The 16,405-nt window shown below is 32.5% G+C and overlaps 2 protein-coding genes across 2 annotated transcripts; one reads left to right on the top strand and one right to left on the bottom strand.

Annotated features, from left to right (window-relative positions):
* Window positions 1–782: 782 nt before the first annotated feature.
* On the top strand, window positions 783–5,341 carry LOC132065366 (uncharacterized). Its single transcript, XM_059458735.1, has 11 exons — window positions 783–1,102; window positions 1,895–1,975; window positions 2,088–2,183; window positions 2,277–2,360; window positions 2,491–2,560; window positions 2,710–2,792; window positions 3,592–3,671; window positions 3,887–3,985; window positions 4,082–4,181; window positions 4,908–4,997; window positions 5,107–5,341. The coding sequence occupies exons 1-11, from the start codon at window positions 863–865 to the stop codon at window positions 5,143–5,145; spliced, it is 1,062 nt and encodes a 353-aa protein (XP_059314718.1). The 5' UTR covers window positions 783–862; the 3' UTR covers window positions 5,146–5,341.
* Window positions 5,342–6,048: 707 nt separating this feature from the next.
* Window positions 6,049–10,936, bottom strand: LOC132065367 (probable inactive purple acid phosphatase 29). The gene is made up of 4 exons (XM_059458736.1): window positions 10,544–10,936; window positions 8,441–8,835; window positions 7,861–8,296; window positions 6,049–6,234 (listed from the first exon to the last, which is right to left on the bottom strand). Exons 1-4 carry the CDS (start codon window positions 10,827–10,829, stop codon window positions 6,200–6,202), a joined length of 1,152 nt encoding a protein of 383 aa, XP_059314719.1. The 5' UTR covers window positions 10,830–10,936; the 3' UTR covers window positions 6,049–6,199.
* Window positions 10,937–16,405: the final 5,469 nt, after the last annotated feature.

Genomic DNA, 16,405 nt, shown 5'->3' with positions numbered 1-16,405 from the left:
AATATATAAAAAGAAAGGAAAAGGACACCACGTGACTTTTTGGTCACAGATATATCTGCTATGCATATTTTTAGTTATATGGAAATTTATATCAAAAACTAAATATTATTATATTGGTCATGAATAATAATATATCCAAAACCAAACGTTATATTGATGACATATCAGCATATATTTGAAATAACTATTTGTTCGAACGAACTTGCAAGCCGTTATATGAATACGGCAGCTCTCGCAAGAATTGTATTATAAAAGAGAGCATGGTGAAAATTTTAAAAAAAGAAGAAAAAAAGGAGAAAACTGAATTTTCATAAATTTCACAGAGGAAATCGACAATTAAACTCAAAAGTAGAGGCCAAACTACTACTTATTTACCACCCGAAAACAAGCGTCAGTGTTGATAATTTATGTTCGTTCAGTTTAACGGATATGGTGAAAAAAAAAAAAGATTTAAACATAAACACCAAAAAAGTTCCATCAAATCTTAGAATAGGTGACACAAAGAATTACATTAAATACCAAAAAGATATAAGAATAATCGGAACTACAAAAATTTTCCTCCAAAGATGAGTTCCTGCTAATTTTTTTTTTCTTTCTAATTTACCGAACAATAAATATTTGACGAAGACTAAAAATATTAACTTTTCACAAACACCCAAAAATATAAAAAGCATACTTAAGGGACTATTATGAACCTACCTCAAACTTAAGGAACCTTTTTGTCATTTTCTTTCATAAAAATTTTATAGAGTAATACTACAAGCGCCGTTTTGCTGCATTCCAAAACCCAAAACCTTCCTTTTTTTCTCTTCTCCATTAAAACAACACCAAGTTTTTCGACCCTTTTGAGCCATTCTTTTCAATGGGTCGAAAAAGAAGCAATAATGAAGATGGAGAAAGGGAAAACGAGGAAGAGAAGCCCATTAAAAGGGTTAAAGAAAACAATGAAATAAGAGAAAGTATGCGTCCTTCAATGATTAAGAATAAGGAAAAAAGATCAGCTGTACATGCTAAGTTGAAACAACAAAAGAAGGTTGATAAGAGGAAGAAAGTTAAAGCTCGTGAAGCTGCTGAGAAAAAAGCACTTGAGCTAGGTGAAGAGGTAAAAAAAAATTGATGAAATTTACATTTTTTACTGTTTTTTGTGGGATTAGGGTTCTTGTTTGCCTGTTTAATTCGTGAATTAACATTTTGGGGTTGTTTGTTTGTGCTAATTAATAGATGGGTAGGTGTTATTTTCGTGAAATTTACAATTTTTTTATTTTATGGTTTTGATGTTTTTAGTGTTGAATTTGTGAATTGACATTTTGGGGTTGTTTCTTTATGCGAAATAATTGATGGGTTGGTTTTATTTTTGTGAATTTCAACAATATTTGGCCCATAGTGTGTACTGTTTTGATTCTTGATTTTGCGGTTGGGGATTAGGTTTTTAGTGTTGAGGACATTTTGGGGTTGTTTATTTATGCCAATTAATTGGTGGGTCGATGTTATTTCTGTTAAAGTTGCTGAAATTTGCAATTTTTGCTGATAGGGGGTTAGGGTTTTTGGATTTTTATACTGTTGAATTTGTGAATGGATGTTTTGGGGTGGTTTATTTATACGAAGTAATTGATGGGTAGATGTTATTTTTGAATTTTTTTGGCCCTTAGGGTGTAGAGTTTTGATTCTTGATTTTGCGGTTGAGCATTGTGTGTTTATTTGTTGATGCTGCTTAATTAATGGGTAAATGATATTTTTCTGAACAGGCTGATTAAATTTCCAATATCCTGTTCTTAGGGATTAGGGATTAAGGTTTTAGTTTTTTTGATTCTTGGTTTTCGGTTTGAGGCGTTGAGCATTTTAGGGTTGTGTTTATTCAAACTAATGAACGGGTTAATGTTATTTTTCTGAACAGCCTCCACCAAAGATGGTACCCAGAACGATTGAGAATACAAGGGAGTCAGATGAGACTGTCTGTTTACCTGATGATGAAGAGGTTTTCCCTTATTCTTATTTGATTATAAAGTTGACAGAAAAAATTACCTAGTTTTATTCATTGGAAGTTTGCTCGTTAAATATATTGGTGTTCTCCCTGATTTGGTTTGAAGCTATTTGCTGGCAACGATGTTGATGAATTTAGTGCAGTTCTGAGGAAGGAGCGTACTCCGAAAGTATTGATTACAACATCCCGTTACAACTCTACAGTAAGCCTTTATTTTTATGCTTCCTTATTGCTTTTTATAATTGATTTGACTTTGAACTTGATTGAACAAATAAGTTGCCCGTTCATTTTGCAGAGAGGACCAGCATTTATTTCCGATCTTATTTCTGTGATTCCTAATGCTCATTACTACAAACGAGGGACTTATGACCTAAAAAAGGTTCTTACTTGCCTCCTCTTATCTCATTCCTTTCATGTGGTGATATGGCGTGCCCTTATACTATGCAAATCTAAGGAGTATTTCTGTTTGTAAAAGTTTAAATTTTTTATGCTTGTCTAACTTCTTGCAGATTGTCCAATATGCAAATGAGAAGGAATTTACTTCTGTTATTGTAGTCCACACCAATCGCCGTGAACCAGGTCATTCTCTCCAACACATTTTGTTTATTCCTCTAATAATAGCTATATACTGTTTTTCTGCATTCAGCCACCTTTCTCGGTTTCTTCCCTTGTCATTTCTAAATTCTTTAGTTGACAGCTTGATCAGTTTTATTATGTTCTTTCTTTAGATGCTCTTCTCGTCATTGGTTTACCTGATGGACCTACTGCTCATTTCAAGCTCTCAAAGCTCATGCTACGTAAGGATATCAAGGTTCGATAGTTCTCCTTGACTCCTTCTAAACGGATCCCTTCTACCCCACCTTTCCTGAAAACAATGAAGGAAAAGAAAAGGACAGTAGGGCCACTTACAAACTTATACTTTTGTCTACCATAGGAAAGTTGCTTCTTTAAACTACATGTTACACGGCTACAATTTTATTACTAGATTCATACAAAAGAATCGAATGGCATGAGCTGGTCTTGACGATTCTAGTCTGTAATTGATATTTCGACGTTATCTGGTCCTCTTAGAAATTACTAACATTTTCAAATAGATGATGTCGTGTCTGATTTTCAAGTGGAAATTTCATCCTATTGCATTGCCACATACCATAGTGTGTTAACAGTTAGTTTGGTTTTCCTTTGCATTTTTTTAAGTGGTTCACATGTATGTCGTATCATCATTAGACTGTGATAAGCAGTCAGGGCTTGAGGAACTGTATTGTACATGAGAAGATTGAGTGCTATTGAACCTTTTAAATTTATGTATCATGTGTTAGAACTTTTTCCTTATCCTTAATTGGCATGTCCTTTAAAGATAGTTCAGTTTTCCCTTGCCTATTTTTGGTGACTAGTTCATGTGTATGTCGTTGCACATCATAAGTAATCAGGAATCAGAGAACTGTATTGCAAAGGTTTAGAGTGACTAGTTCTTCTGCTAAATTGACATGTTTGTTTGCGGTTATCTACCTCATTGATTTAATAACTTTGATGTACAATGAATGGGGTTGATTTGAAGCAGAATGTATGACTAGTAGAGGTACAACTAACGACTCCTTTGTTGCTTGCAGAATCATGGAAAGCCAACTAGTCACAAGCCTGAGCTAGTTTTGACCAACTTCACGACACGTTTGGGGCATCGAGTTGGGAGGTAGAGTCACTATGATTTTCTATGATTATTTAATAATTCTCATAATTGTTTCCAGAGGCTGAGTATCGAGATATTTCAAACATTCATGAAGTTTTGACACCTTTTGCTGATAAGAGATAGAAATAACTCTCTTTAGATTATCGCTCCTCTCTTAGAAACTTATGTTTCAAGTGAATATCTAAGCTAACATATATCTGTTGCTTTTGTTTGTGTAGGATGATACAGTCACTTTTTCCACAAGACCCCGAATTTCGTGGCCGTCGAGTTGTGACCTTTCACAACCAACGTGATTTCATATTCTTTCGCCATCATCGGTATGGCCTCATTAATCCTGTGTAACCGCTTCTGTTTCTAAATTTGAATAGTCAGACTAACATGTTCTGCTGATGAACTTATTTGCTTTTGTGAAGCTACATTTTTGAAACCAAAGAGAGCAAACAAAAAGAATCCAAAGGTAAAAAAAGCAAGGATGAGAAGAAACCACAAGAAAGGACAATTGCCCGTCTGCAGGTTTGTGGTCCTGATTTTTAGGATTCTGGGTTATTTTAAAGATTTAAAGGAGGACAAATCGTTGATGTTGGATTGGAAAGGAACAAAAATCTTTTCATGTAGTACTGGATTTCTGCTGTAGGTAGACGAGTATGGTATGGAAACTGTGAGAAAAATTCTGCTCTAAAGGGAAGAACTTAATGGAGTGGAAACACCAACAGAGCAAGTGTTTAATATCTGCAAAAGATATTTGCATTGGCATAAATCTTTTCAATTGCTGCATGAGTATATATGTGCATAGTTTGTGCAGCTAAAGACCTGGATGTAGCTAATGCAAGCCTAAATCCAAACAAGAAGGATTTCTAGTCGGTGTCTTAATGAACTGAAAAAGATTCAACCCCATCTAATTAACTAAGGAAACATAATTGAACAAAAGCATTCGTGAAACAACTTTGGATCAGCTACAAGTGGAATCCCAAGTCAAAATCTTATGTTTTTCCTTTCCATTTGGGGTGACGGGAGAGGGAGTGAACTAATTTCATCTCTTATTTGGCCTTAGTTTTGTCCTTCCATCTATAAAAGCTATGACATTATATTTGTCCTTAGTGGTCAATCAGTAACATTTTGGATGAATAAATATAATTTTGATGTCAACCATAGGTGACATGTTTTTATTTTTCTTCCATACCAGCTTTCGGCAATGGACATATATAGCCTGACGTTGATTTTGTGTTTTTCAACTTACAGGAATGTGGTCCTCGATTTACTCTCAAATTAATCAGTCTTCAACATGGTACTTTTGATACAAAGGGTGGGGAATATGAATGGGTTCACAAGGTAATCCATGTCGAAAAAATGATGTGTAGTTCGTATAAACTTTTTAACTGGAGCTCGTGTTTTTCCATACTTGATGAATTCTCAACTTGTTTATCCTGTTCTATTTCAGCCGGAGATGGATACAAGTCGACGGAGATTTTTCTTGTGATAATGTTGGATCTTTCTGCTATTGAAATTTCAAGCTCTTTGTATCCGAACCAGGTAAAAGAAGAATATCAACTATGTGAGGCAGAAGTCAACTATGAAAATTTTGCTGTCTTTTCTTTACTATTTTTGTTGGCTGGGGGCTCTTTTGTAATGGACGATCCTACAGTAATTTATTAGTTATGAATGTTGGGTATTAATCTTGGTTTTCACCATCTCAAAATTTGTATGTGACCTTGAGCAACATGATGGTTAATTGACGTGGAAGCTTAATCCTTGTGAAGAAAAGTCATCTGAATGATACTTTTCTTCCCTCCCCCAGTACATTGACAACAATACTCACTACTCACTTCATTTTAAGTGTCCTAGTTTAATTGAATACGAAATTTTAAGAAAGTAAAAGAGATTGTTCAATCTTCTCATGTTTAAATTAAACATGTCGTGTGAGGTTTCGTAATTAAACAGTTGCTCCATTTTGGAAGTGGTATTCTTTTTGCACCATACTAACCAAGGTCACAAGGTTCCTATTTCTCACGTAGTCGCAGTCAGTACAGTTTAAAGCTAATTATATGACATACTCTCTGTGATTTCACAAGTGGGGTGTACATAAACCTTACCCCTACCTTTGTGGAGTAGTGAAAAATGTTTTTGATAAACCTTCTGGTTTTTAGCCAATACTATAGTAATATATTTTAAAAGAACTTCATGAGATGAAGAGGTTGCTCAGTAATACCCATCACTACTGGGAAGCTAATCCCAATAAACAGAGAAAATTGCAACTGAGAATAACAGAATCGACAGGCCTCAGGTACCATATTTTTATAAATAGAATAATTGCATGAAAAAAAGAAGAAGAAAGGCAGAACATCTTTATAGTAGTACATCTCTTTGAAACACAAACTATATATTGCTGCTCCTACATCAGCTTTAACATTACACGTTAAAGAACTTTTGACCTGAGTAAATAACCCTGATAACACGTACACAATTTTCCAGTATAAGCAAATTGAAGAAGCTTCTGCTACCAATTTGTGCTCATGCTTCAGTAATAAGACTTCTTACTGGTGGCCGATAGGCTTTTTTCCACGAGCACCTGTTAAAAGAAAATCCATTAATATTAAAAGAGAGACGTGGTCTTGGAAGATCAGATACGTACTAAATTACCTAAGGTAGTAACTGCTAATTGAGCTAGAGATAGTATACACATTAAAACATGAAGGGAAGGGAAACAAGAGAACAATCCATGAAGAAGAAATGAGGAATATCTTCTACAAAACACAAAAAGTTTAATTGCACTTGACAGATGATTAGCTGAACATAAAAAGTAGTCTATTTACATCGTTACAACGGAGATCAAACAGGAAACTCTTGAAAAACGACTCAACCCCAGTTAATACTTTGACATTATATACACTGTGAGTCATACTCTGTGATTTGAAATCTCTTCCACACTGAACATCTCTTTTTTACTACCCAACACACGTAAGGGGTTGTTCGGTTTACCTTACCACATTAACAGAAATAGTCCCAACATAAAATCTGGTCATACAAGAAATATAGGCACCACATAACATAATACAACGTTCACTGCTCTTATTAACTCCGCTTATCATCAAAACCAACACAAAGATATGAGGGAATCTATGTATTGTAATCAACGGGATAGAATGTGTAATAACATTATGTGTATTAGCAAATGCATGCAAAAGAGTAACTAGAGATATAAAAGCTCTGCCCCACATAACAATACCTGCAATATTCTTCATCGTGTAACAATTCCTACATGATTATTCACAGTATAAGCAATTCCTGCATTATAATCCCAACATAACTAGTTCGTAAACTAAACAACCCCAGAATATATTAACATGTTAAGATACTTTGGCGTATAGACTAATCTAGAAGCTAAAATAATAGTCCTCTGATGAAAGAATGGAAAAGTTTTATTGAGGAACTAAAGCTGGGCTTATAATTTTCCAGTATAAAACAAATCATTTTGCACATTAGGGGCCTCGGTTTTCTGCATAACATCTCAATCTTTTGGGTTAATCAGACCGTATCTGACAGTTAATATTTTAAATTTATGTGTGGAAAACATTAAAATCCAATAAGGATTTCCATGTACTTTAGATAATAGACAACATCAAAGCAGTTCATTCTAAAACAAGAAATTTTTCCACGGAAAACCGAATACACCATTTAATGCAGACACTGCCTCCTCTTCTCACATTAAAAATCAAGTAAGACATGCCCTAATTTACTTTTAAACTAAATACTTGAATGAAGTTCTACTCTTTAATCCTTTGATACCAACTGACTAATATACCTCTATGTATCAGTTTGGAAAATTAAATACAGATAGTCGACAAGAGCATATGCAGATAGTTAGTTACTTTCATTGTTATACACATAGAGCAAGTCTTTAAAGTGATATACGGATGGTGATAGGAGCATATATGATGTCTAATGAACGCAATTTCTTCACTACACCATGCAGCATACTAAAAAATCTGATGCTCATTTTGAAATCGGAACGTAGCTCAGATGAAAGAGCAATAAACAATCAGCAACACATCAGCACACTTCCACCGAACACCAGTCCCAAACAGTTTCTCATGTATCGATCCAACTAAATTAACTAAAAAGTACCATTGGAATTATAATATAACTCGGGACAGCCCAAAGCCTGAGATGAGAAGTTACATTCTCAGAACCTTACCGGCAGAGCTCTTGCTCCAGAGCACCTGAGTATCGATGGGAGTAAGATGTTCATCATCAAGTCGCTTCCATGTTTTAATAGATTTGACAGCTCCCCACCCTCCGTTTCCTATTTTCTCCAAAGAAGCTACTACCATCCTTGCCCTCCTTGACCATCCAGCCTTCCCATAAGCGTGATATCCAAAGCCTCCAGCATAGCAAAGATTTATGTCCATCAACTTGCCACAAAAATCATTTAAGTGATCATGGCCCGCAAATACGGCCTTTACATCACCAGCTTCCACCACAGTGGTGAAGAAGCCTGAATTTATCGAAGCAGAGCTTATGCCATCTTGTCTAATCCCAGTGAAGTTTGATGAGTCAAAATTTGCATATTCAGGTAACGGAATATGAAAGTAAGCAAGGCCTGGAGCAGGAGCCTTCTTAGAATAAGTTCTCTGCATTTGAAAGGCTAATTGAATTAGTGTTAGTGCTCACAAGTGTGACTAATATAATATTTTTTGAACAAGAAGAGATAAGTGATCAATATAACAGAACCAAATTAAAGACTTCACACATGTTGGCAACACTAGTTGTGGTACCTTAAGCTTCTTAGAGGTGCGTTGAAACCAGAACTGCTGAGAGGGTTTAATCCAACCATAACCAGGGATGGACGGAACAGTAGAGTAATCTCCACTGTCAAGGAAATACAGATTGAGAACGGACTTATTAGCCAGCTTGGAACCCTCGATCCCATGGACTTCCAAATTATAATTCCCAAAACCATCAATATCAGGAATGTCAGGAGGATTCAACTGAGATAAAGTATTTTTCATGCCCACAATATGTTTCATCACGCCTTCCCTTGAAAGTGTAGATTGTTGGTCATGATTTCCCAATACAGCAGCCCATGGTATGTTTGAAGATATTGCAGGAGCAAAAGCAGCATTCATGGATTTTACAGCATCCTTGGCATCAAATCCAAAAATGTTGTCCCCTGCAATGGTTAAGTTGGTTAAAGAAACACTTAACTTGACACAGCCAACAAAGGCCAAAGCACAGGGATAGTTTTTTAAGCAATATTATTAAGCTGTCGTTAAGAGGAGAATTTTTCTTTGGTTGTTTATATAGATTAAAACATGATAAGAATATGCTTTTTGAAGTCCTTAGATTTCAGAAAGAATTCAAAACGATGATTTGTTCTCTACGTAAGGCAATGTTAGTTGCTCAATAAATGATCTCAAACCTGCACTAAATCAAAAGGTCTGGAACAAGTAATAGCATTGAGTTTCGAGTTCAAATTGGAATGACATTTACGGATTTACCACGCAACAGTTCAACGTGCACTTTAATCCCTTACTCACAACAAATCTTTAATCAGTACCATGTACCTGGTTCTGAAATTTATAAACTTTTTGACAATAATCAAACTCAACAATAGCAAATGCAGTTAGAAGTGGAAAAAATCACACTCATTCCTATTCCTCGAGCAATAACAATGATGCTTAAGAAATACTTATTGACAACATTCAACACTCTAGACTGTTTGGCCAAACTTCTGGGAAGCCAAAAGTGGAATTTTGTATTAGTTAAAAGATGCTTATTTTAGAGAATTTAGGTATTTCGGCCCAGCTTTTAGGAAAATAATAAGTGTTTTTAAGTACTAGTAGAAGTTAAGAGAATTTAGGTATTTCGGCCCAGCTTTTAGGAAAATAATAAGTGTTTTTAAGTACTAGTAGAAGTTATACTGAGAAGCTGAAAAAAGTACTTTTCTCCGATAAGCACCTTTGGAAGCTCGGCCAAAAGTACTTTTTAGAATTTACTTCTAACAAAATAACACATTTCACCATAAATAGATTCTGGAAGATCGGCCAAACAGGCTAGAATGTCGGATGCAGTACAAATCAGACATATCATGAAAATTACTACTCCCTCCATCCCAATTTAAGTGTCTTACTTTCTTTTTTTGGTTTGTCTCAAAAAGAGCCTTTCTCTCAGATGGCAGTAAGTTGACAATTCGTACACCATATATGACAAGTTTAAAACTATAAAATTCAAAGTACATTTTAGTACATTGCACACATCTTTAATTTAAAATCACATGATTGAAAAGTCTCCCCATATACGTGTCCAGTCAAACTAAAACACTTAATTCTAAAATATTACTCGAAAAAAGTGACTTGTAATCTAAAATATTAAAGAACTACTTGCTCAATCCTCTAGAAACATCTGAGCGTGAAATGAACTAAAATGACACTTATTTTGGGACAGAGGAGTAGTAGTATAATACTCCCTCCGTCTCATAATAAGTGTCACCTTAGCTAAAAAAAATTGTCCTATAATAAGTGTTATCTTAGGAAATCAAGACACAAATTGACTAATTTTTTCTAATTTTTCTAATTCTACCCTTAGACAATATCTGAATGATGATTGGAGAAGCCACATAACTTGATATTGTTAGATTCTCAATGTCAAAAGGTTTACTATTTATGCATGCTCTAACTAAGAGAAAAAAGTAATTTAATTTTATTATATCGGGATAATTTGGTAAACTTATCGTTTTCTTAATATGCGTGTTTTTGACTGAGGCGACACTTATTATGGGACGGAGGGAGTATTACTTGATAAAAGTGACACGTAATTAAGTCACGTCAAATGTGCACACAGTAACACGACAAAATCAAAGGAATAGAGAGAATTTATACCGGTAAAAACAATGAGATGAGGTTTCTCTTTGTGAATCATACGTATAATAAAATCAGTTGTATTCAGATCCGAACACGTGGACATCTGGTCAGGTAACACATCCTTACACCGTGTCATTTTTCCATCTCCATAGTGCATATCTGCAACCTGCAATATCCTAAACTCACCATTTTTAACGTCAAATCTCAGCTTTGTGAGTGGATTAGATGCTTTACTTAGTTGTAATAATGAGCTGAGAATTATAAGTATTAGGAATAGTTTTATTGACTTGGAAGAATTCTCCATAGCTATAAACTATAATCAAAGAAAGAAATGAAATGAAGTGTGCAGAGAGAGGGTCCAATAATTGACGAACTATAGTTCTTGTGATGGAGCTATATATAATAAAATTAATAAGGATATAGTAGTATCATTTTGTCGAGTTAATAAATACTTGATCACGACATGTTTTTTTGTCGGATTCTGTCTGCGTGACCAACTAGGCTAATTTATAGATAGTTGACTGACTTTAAATTATTTATTACAGTCTGCGTGACCGACTAGGCTAATTTTTAGATAGTTGAATGACTTTAAATTATTTATTACAGTCTGCTTGACCGACTAGGCCAATTTTTAGATAGTTGACTGACTTTAAATTATTTATTACAGTCTGCGTGACCGATTAGGCTAATTTTTAGATAGTTGAATGACTTTAAATTATTTATTACAGTCTGCGTGACCGACTAGGCTAATTTATAGATAGTTGACTGACTTTAAATTATTTATTACAATTAAGGGTAGAAGGGAAAGTTTAAGATTAAATTATTTTTTAAATATAGAAATATATTATTTTTTTCGAGCAGAATAAAAAGAAAAATATATCACATAAACTAAGATAGATGGAGTAAAAAATTTCAGTTCGGTAATTTTGGATTTTAGTTTAAAAATAATGCTCTTTCCGAATTAAAAAAAAGTATCCACTTACTCTTGTTTTTGTTCAAAAAGACTGTTCACTGTCCACTTATCAAATTAAGAAACAATTAACCTTTATCTCTTCAAATTGCTCTTTTTAAGTGTTAAATGATCAAATCACAACACGTAATTTAGTCAAATTTATCTATTTTTGTTCCTCTAGGAGTTAGAGCCCGTTTGGATTGGCTTATAAGTGGTCAAACTAGCTTATAAGCTGTTTTTTTATTTTTTAGGTATTTGGCAAACCAGCTTATAAGTTAAAAAAGTGCTTAGAATAAGACAAAAAAAATAAGTTGGGGTAACCCAACTTATTTTTTTGGGCTTACAAGCTGTTTTTTGGTCAAACCAACTTATAAGCTAAGCCAAATGGGCTCTTAGTATTTTCTTAAGTCGTGTGCAAATGACTAAGTAGAAACTCTTTTTTTTATCCGGAGGGAGTATATCCTTATACCTAATTAATTCGGTATGATTCAATATCTTTAAGTTCGATTTTAGTGTTTTGCGATATAGTAAATCGGTAACTATAGCTTATCTGACTTAAATATACATATACTCTTATATTAAAAAATTGTGACTTCAACTTTTAAAAAACGCTTCAATTTTATTATAATAACAACAAAAATATTCAAAAGAAAATACAAAAAGAAGGAGAAATGAAATGAAGTGTAAAATCAGAGAGGGTACAATAAAATCAGAAATGCTACGTTTGGACATGGTTTGAAATCGTGGTTTGAAACTCAAATCATGCCTTTTTGAATGATTTGAGATTTCATCCCATGGTTTGAAACCATGATATGAAATCGCATGTCCAAACGCTGATTTCAAACCATAATTTCAAATCGCATGTCCAAACTCCTACTTAGTAGGCGTTTGGTCATGCCATGGTTTGAAACCATATGAAATCGCATGTCCAAACGCTGATTTCAAACCATGATTTCAAATCGCATGTCCAAACTCCTACTTAGTAGGCGTTTGGCCATGCCATGGTTTGAAACCATATGAAATCGCATGTCCAAACGCTGATTTCAAATCGCATGTCCAAACTCCTACTTAGTAGGTGTTTGACCATGCCATGGTTTGAAACCATATGAAATCGCATGTCCAAATGCTGATTTCAAGCCATGATTTCAAATCGCATGTCCAAACTCCTACTTAGTAGGCGTTTGGCCATGCCATGGTTTCAAACCAACGTTTGGACATGCGTTTGAAACCATGGTTTTAACTTTTTTAAATATAAAATTTAACCCATAAATTTATATTTTATAAAAAAAGACCCATAAGTTGGTAGATATTTTTAACAATTACCCCCATCAATCATTTACCAATTTCATTAACTTCCACCAAATTTTATTTATGTCTACCAATTTTTTAATTTTGTAAAAAAGGACCCATAGTTTAATTTTATTTATTGAACTAAAATGTGATCAATTGATGTTGTATTTTTAAAAAGGTCTTCTAGTATTAATTTTGAGTCGGTTGTTATGAATTAGTGTATTAATTTTGTTATGAACTATGACTTGCTCATTTGGTAAGATTATATAAAAATTGAGAATATTTTGATAGTTTTCACAACTTGTGGGGTTTTTATGTTTATAAGAGAAAATACTCCTGAAAAAATCCAAATTACATGTCTAAATATGGTTTCAAATCATAATTTCAAACCATGTTCAAACGGGGCCTTACTCATGTTAATACAAAATACTAGATGACGAAAACCCGTGCTAACACAGGCCCAACAGAAATAGTACCGCACTTTTTTTTTTAGTTTGTCTAAAAAAGAATGATATATTTTTATGTTTAGAAATCATTTAACTTGAAACTTCCCCTTTTACCTTCAATGAGATGATTTAAATCCACACAAATATCTATGACTTGTTTTAGATCACAAATTTCAAAGATTTTTTCTTTCTTTTTTAAACTTCGTGCCTAATCAAACTATGTCACATAATAGGATAGAGAGAGTACCTTTTAGTAATATAATTATGAATTTTTTATTATAGAAAATATTATAATTCAATTAATTGAAAATGTCAATAAATTATTTTACTTAATCCGTTTCTCCCATATATGACTTTTCTGGTTTGGTTCTTCAATTGAAAGATTTGAAATACACCTTCTGCTATCGAGTTTCATGCCATCATCTCTTTCTACTCAACAACACTGAAAAGCGCTTTCATGTGTTAGCATCTGTTGTAGTCTTAAATTTTTAAGTATATATGTTTATATGTTTCTTGACTGTTTATATTCCGTCTTCTTGATGTTATTCCTCATTATTTGTATGAGACATATGTGTCTACAATTAGTAGGCGTTTGGACATGCGATTTCATCTCATGAGATGGAATCCAAATCATCCAAAAAGACATGATTTGGGATTTGAAACCATGATTTCAAACAATATAAATGTAAAATTTGATCCATATATTTATGTTTTATAAAAAAAAGATCCATAAGTTGGTAGATATATTTACCAATCATGTTTACCAACCATTTGTATTAGATATTAATCTGGAAGTTGGTAAAATATATTTACCAATTATGTTTACCATGTGGGAAGATTATATTAAAGAGTAGTTACATTACTATTCATATTAAATTTTTCTTTTTATTGAACTAAAGTTTGATCAATTGATGTTGTATTTTTTAGAAAGGCCTTCTAGTAGCGTATTAATTTTATTATGAACTATGATTTACTCATTTGGTAAAATTGTATAAGAATTGATTTTTTTTTTATGGTTTTCACAACTTGTGGGGTTTTTATGTTTATAAAAAACACTGCAACTTAGGAAATTCAAATTACATGTCCAAACATGATTTCATCTCATGAGATGAAATCATGTCCAGACGGCTCCTTAGTGCATTTTTATCCTTACCCAAAGGTATAAGTTTTAAATTTTTTGGTTTTATGACTTCTTTAACGGTTTTTGTGTTCAATTTAAATCGTTATTTCCTTTTTCCTGAATTTTTTTTCTATAAATTTTCTCTAAGCGTACCTTTACCATTTTCTGAACTTATTATCATTATTTAAATGTCCTATTTTTTTATTTTTTCTGCAATTGTCCCCTACTTCTTCACGCGAACCCCACCTTAATTTTTTTTTCCTTTTGCAATTGTTTCCTACTTCTTCACGTGGACACCACCTTATTTTTTTTTATCTCCTACTTATTCACGTGGATCTCACCTTAAATTTTTTTTTTAAAACTATTTTAACTTAACTATTATAGAAGAGTGCGTTGACAACCAAACCCACTCTTCTATAATAGTAGAAAAATAATAATATAATAGAATAAACTCTTACTAATAAATATTTGTTTAAGAGGTCTCTTTTTTTTTTTCCAATTCAGTTTTGTTTTTTTCAGAGAAGCCGCCATGTCTCGTCTACCATTTCAATTTTTTAATCATTCTTCTAGATTTTAATGGTAGAATGACGAAAATGCCCTTTAGTATATTTAAGACATGTTGAGGATCCGAGTGGGAAACCCACTCTTATGTATTGTTTCTAGAATTTTTTAGGGCCTATTTGGAAAAGCTACCTAAGTAATTGGAATTGGGTGTAATTTGATGTAATTACACAATTTGACCTGTTTATTTGACCAAATAATTACACAGTTAGGTGGGAATTGGGTGTAATTGACAGGGTGTAATTACACTCTCCAATTCTCAAGGGGGGCTGAGAATTGGGTGTAAATTGCTGATTACTTTTTAGTTTGTTTATTTTTTTTTTACTTTAATTTCTTTTTATTTTTAATTTCTATTATTTTAATTTCTTTTTTATTTTTACTTTTGAATTTTTTTTTTATTTTTTAAAATGTATTTTTCTTTTTATATTATTTATTTTTCATTTTCTTTCTTCTCATTCCCAACCTTTACTTCTTGTGGTTCCATATAATTGCTCGTATTTTTTAATTTTTTATTTTATTCATTTAGCATAACCTTGTTATTATTCTAATATTTGAAACTACACCTCTTAATATTGGAAAGAATGAGTCATTAACAAACTTGACATATAACGAGTGACGTTATTAAAGTAGAATTTCATTGTGAATGAGGTTATAGACTTATATTTTTCCTTTATTTTGAATTATTTACTTAAGTTACGTTGGAACTTACTTATGTAATGTTGAAATTTGACATAAGAGTATTTTATTGAACTTTTTCTTTTGGATTTTGAATTTAGGTTATATTTCCAATTTTAAGTTATTTGCTTTCACATTGCATGTTGTTTATTTTTCACTTATATTTGTTGGATTTTTTTGTGTCAAACATTTGAATAATGTTATGGCATTATATTTATTAATAGCATTTTTTTGTCAAACATCTAATCCATGACGTTCTCACAAAAAAAGTCTTCTTTTAAGTTTTATAATTAATTAAAATTAAATATTAATTTGAAAAATATATATCAATTATTTTTGTTACAATATTAGTTACAAATATATGATTATTAATTAATATATTTTCAAGAAACAATATGTTATTAAATAACTAATTTAATATCATTTATAAAGGCAATATTTTTTAAATATTAATTTTAAATTTTTGCTAATTAAATTTATTTTTAAATTAAACTGACTGTGTAATTACACTGGTGCAACCAAACAGCACGCTTGTAATTACACGGTAATTACGTTACGACAAACAAACAGGTCATTGTAATTACACAACTGTGTAATTATTAGGCTGTGTAATTACTACCCTAGTAATTACACCAATTCCAATTACCAGGTGGGTTTCCAAACAGGCCCTTAATGGTAGAATGACGAAAATGTTCTTTAGTATATAATTATTTGAAGTTTTCAAAAAGATTTATTTGAACACTTACAATAAAAAGTACTGTATATCCTATTGAACACTTTAATATTAGTCGAAAATATTATCTAGAAGTTCTCCAAGTCTCACAGTAATCTCTATT

Source organism: Lycium ferocissimum, chromosome 7, assembly GCF_029784015.1.
Source record: "Lycium ferocissimum isolate CSIRO_LF1 chromosome 7, AGI_CSIRO_Lferr_CH_V1, whole genome shotgun sequence".
NCBI classification, from domain to species: domain Eukaryota; kingdom Viridiplantae; phylum Streptophyta; class Magnoliopsida; order Solanales; family Solanaceae; genus Lycium; species Lycium ferocissimum.
This window is presented reverse-complemented; position numbering and strand designations above follow the sequence as displayed.

Bases quoted from the DNA above. Each gene is read 5' to 3' on its own strand.
- LOC132065366 (XM_059458735.1), top strand. From the start codon at position 863: ATGGGTCGAAAAAGAAGCAATAATGAAGATGGAGAAAGGGAAAACGAG. The intron at 3,672-3,886 runs GTAGAGTCACTA...TTGTTTGTGTAG, and splicing joins TTGGGGCATCGAGTTGGGAG to GATGATACAGTCACTTTTTC. The intron at 4,182-4,907 runs GTTTGTGGTCCT...TTCAACTTACAG, and splicing joins GGACAATTGCCCGTCTGCAG to GAATGTGGTCCTCGATTTAC.
- LOC132065367 (XM_059458736.1), bottom strand. From the start codon at position 10,829: ATGGAGAATTCTTCCAAGTCAATAAAACTATTCCTAATACTTATAATT. The intron at 8,836-10,543 runs GTATAAATTCTC...TAACCATTGCAG, and splicing joins TCATCTCATTGTTTTTACCG to GGGACAACATTTTTGGATTT. The intron at 6,235-7,860 runs GTAAGGTTCTGA...TTCTTTTAACAG, and splicing joins CTGGAGCAAGAGCTCTGCCG to GTGCTCGTGGAAAAAAGCCT.